The sequence below is a fragment of the Rhincodon typus genome, chromosome 41 (assembly GCF_021869965.1).
Source record: "Rhincodon typus isolate 14 chromosome 41, sRhiTyp1.1, whole genome shotgun sequence".
Lineage (NCBI taxonomy): Eukaryota > Metazoa > Chordata > Chondrichthyes > Orectolobiformes > Rhincodontidae > Rhincodon > Rhincodon typus.
In genome coordinates, this window is record NC_063372.1 from 5,756,788 (window position 1) to 5,759,950 (window position 3,163).

The 3,163-nt window shown below is 40.2% G+C and overlaps 1 protein-coding gene across 2 annotated transcripts in view; it reads right to left on the reverse strand.

Annotated features, from left to right (window-relative positions):
* The window catches only part of pmela (premelanosome protein a), a 37,205-nt gene that overhangs the window by 11,283 nt on the left and 22,759 nt on the right, over positions 1-3,163 (reverse strand). The window contains exons 6-7 of one of the 2 annotated variants that reach the window (XM_048618979.1): positions 2,675-3,106; positions 1-395 (exon numbers count right to left, since the gene is read on the reverse strand). The exon at positions 1-395 is cut by the window's left edge and continues 112 nt beyond it. In XM_048618979.1, coding sequence (XP_048474936.1) covers positions 1-395; positions 2,675-3,106 — 827 coding nt within the window. The remainder of the gene's footprint in view (positions 396-2,674; positions 3,107-3,163) is intronic. The other variant, XM_048618980.1, reaches the window with a different exon arrangement.

Below are 3,163 nucleotides of genomic sequence, written 5' to 3' on the forward strand. Positions count from 1 at the left end.
GGTTGCTGCATTTATAGCTTCATTAGATACAAGGGTTGCCGCATTTATAGCTTCATCGGAGCCTGGGGTTGCCGCATTTATAGCTTCATCAGAGCCTGGGGTTGCCGCATTTATAGCTTCATTAGATACAAGGGTTGCCGCATTTATCGCTTCATCAGAGCCTGGGGTTGCCACATTTGTAACTTGTTCTGAGACAGCAATTGCTGCATTTATTGCATCATCAGAGTCAAGGGTTACAGGACTGATGGTAGAAGAAGGAACTGGAATAGTGTCTCCTGTAGAAGTGAGGATTATTGTGATTGTCTGCTGCTCAGAAGGCGGTACTGAGGAATCAGACACTGGAGTTGATACAGCAACAGGTTCAACTGTTGGTGGCTGAGGAGGAGCTGTATTTCCTATGAAAAAAAATTAAAACATAGTTCTAAAGTCCATTTTCTTTGTCAGATGTAGTAGACAGAAAGCAAGTTTTGAATTTCAATTTAATTTGAGTATTCAATAAATGTACCTTAGCTTGTTAATATTCTATATCCAATCCTTTTAAAAACCTAGGCTGTCAGTAAGAACATTGAGAGAAATTTATTGAATAAATAAAGCTGTTAATATCCATACTTAGTATGGAAGAGATTTTCCACATCAAATAATGTCTTGCCTTTGTTCAGTAGTCAAGCTGCTTTTTTATGCATCCACAGGATATGGGCATCACTGGAAAGGCTGGCATTTGTTACCCATCCCTAATTGCTCCGAACAGAGCAGCTTACTCAGCCATCACAGCAGACATTACCACATTACTGTGGTTCTGAGTCACATGTTAGTCAGACTAGGTGAGGTCAGCAAATTTCTATCCCTAAAGAACATCAGTGAACCAGATGGGTTTCACCACAATCCTGTAGTTTCACCATTGTGAATACTAGCTTTGTAATTCTAGATTTATTTATCGACTGAACTTAAATTCCCCAGCTGCTGATTTGGTAATTGAACTCCTGTCTCTGGATCCTAAGTCCAGACTCCTCAATTACTCATCCAGTAAAATAAATGCTGTGCTAGTGTTCTCAGTCAATGTGTTGTTGAGAAATTACCTCAAATGGTTATTCAACAGAAGGTTACTAGTTATTTAAACTTCTTGTCTCAGCAGGCAAGCTCCCTAACCAAGCTACCTAGTGTGCAGTGAGCTAAAACCATCTATTTGTTTTTATTTGGAAGGAGAAAGAAAAGAAAGACAGGCAGACAAATTTTAACAAATTACATTCAAATTGTGCTTCCAGTAGTTGAAAGACTTTATTTGCAATCATTGTGAAATAATGTTACCAGAGTCTTTCCTTACCATCAAAAATATTGGGTACTGTATCAATGAATGGGAGAAACTCAATAAAAACAACTTGACTAGAACAGTATCAAGTTTGGCTACATCACACTACAATATTTAGCCAGCCAAAAAGATGGCTAGATATATTTAAAACCCAGAAACAGATCACCACTGCTGAGACACTAATCTACACCCTCGAGTAAATATGTTGCACAATAGTTTGACCTTATGCTTTAGTTCTGCCTCCAAACAATATAAATAGGAATGAGAGTAGATCATTTGGCCCCTTGAGGTTGCTCCTCCATTCAAGAAGGTCATGGATAATCTGATAGTAACCTAAACCTTGCTTCGCTGCCTGTCCTCCATAACCCTTTACTCCCTTGTTAATAAAAATCTGTCAAACTCACCTTTGAATATACTCAATGATCCAGCCTTCAGTGCTCTATGTGAAAAGAGGATTCCAAAGACCAGTGACCCTCGGAGGGAAGAAATTCCTTCTTACTTAGTGACATTGCTAGTTTTGGAGATAAATAAAGCTAATACTTCATGATTCTAGAAGGTAAATTCCCTATATCTACTCCATCACCAAGACCACTTGTTACTTCTACATCTATAACACTATTCATGTCTGCCTCAGCCTTAGCTCATCTGCTGCTGAAATCTTCATCCATATCATGGTTACCTCCAAACCCAACTATTTCTAATGCTTTCCTGGCAAGCCTGCAATCCTTCATAAACTTGAGTTCATTCAAACACCTGCTGCCCATATCCTAACTCACTCCAAGTCTTGTTCTCTCATCACCCCATGCCAGTTTATTTACATTGGCTCCCAGTCTGGTAAAACCTCAATTTTAAAATCCCTGTCCTTGTCTTCAAATGCAGGGTCTTGTCCCACTTTATCTCTGTAAGTTCTTACAGTCCTGTGATACTTCAAGATCTCTGTGCTCTTATGCATACCCAATTTTCACCTCTCCAGCACTAACGATCATGATTTTGGCCCTAAGCAGTGAAATTCATCCCCCTGTCCCCCATCTCTCTCTCCCCGCCTCTTATTTCCTGCAAGCTGCTCTTTAAAACCTTTGACCGATTGTTTGGTCGTTTGCCTTGTGGCTTGGTATCAACTTGTTTGATGATACTCCTGTGAAGTGCCTTGGGATGTTTTATATTATTGAGGGTGCTATATAAATGCAAGTTTTTGTTCATACTTTTCCCTTGAAAGAATCTGAATATGGGCCTTTGAGAACTGACACAACAGTAATCCAGATTGCTGTTTCCTTCACTCAGTTTTCACATTTCCTTCTTGCAGCTAAGAGTGAACTATGGACCACTTCAGTTTCTGACCCTGTGTTTATTATCCTGGATTGCTCCTACCTGTAGTAGCGTCCTGTGCAGTAGGCTCACTAGTTACTGGGAATACAATTGGACCAGAGGTCACAATAGAGGATCCTGTGATAGGCAGAGGTGATGAGGGGTCAGAGGTTATAGTTGAGATCATTGGAGTTGAATTCCCAACAGTTGGATTGGCTGTATCACACACAGTTGATGGGATGGCAGCCTGTAGGAATACGCGTGGTTTGAATGCTCCTGTTGAGAGGTATGTGTGCGTCACTGTGTGGACCCGGGAGATTAGGATACCACTTCCATCTCCAAAATCCCAAGAGAAGCTGATATCAGCATCTTTTAAATATAGGCTAGGGTCGTGCAGTTTAATTCCAAACAGAATAGCTCGGTTCTGTATGAAACTGTTGTCAGCGTCATTGAGATCACTAATCTGGGAAATCTCAACGGAGAATGGAATCTGATCTGCATGGAGAAAGAAAATCAAATCAGTACAAGATTCACTGCTGAACTTAAAAAAAA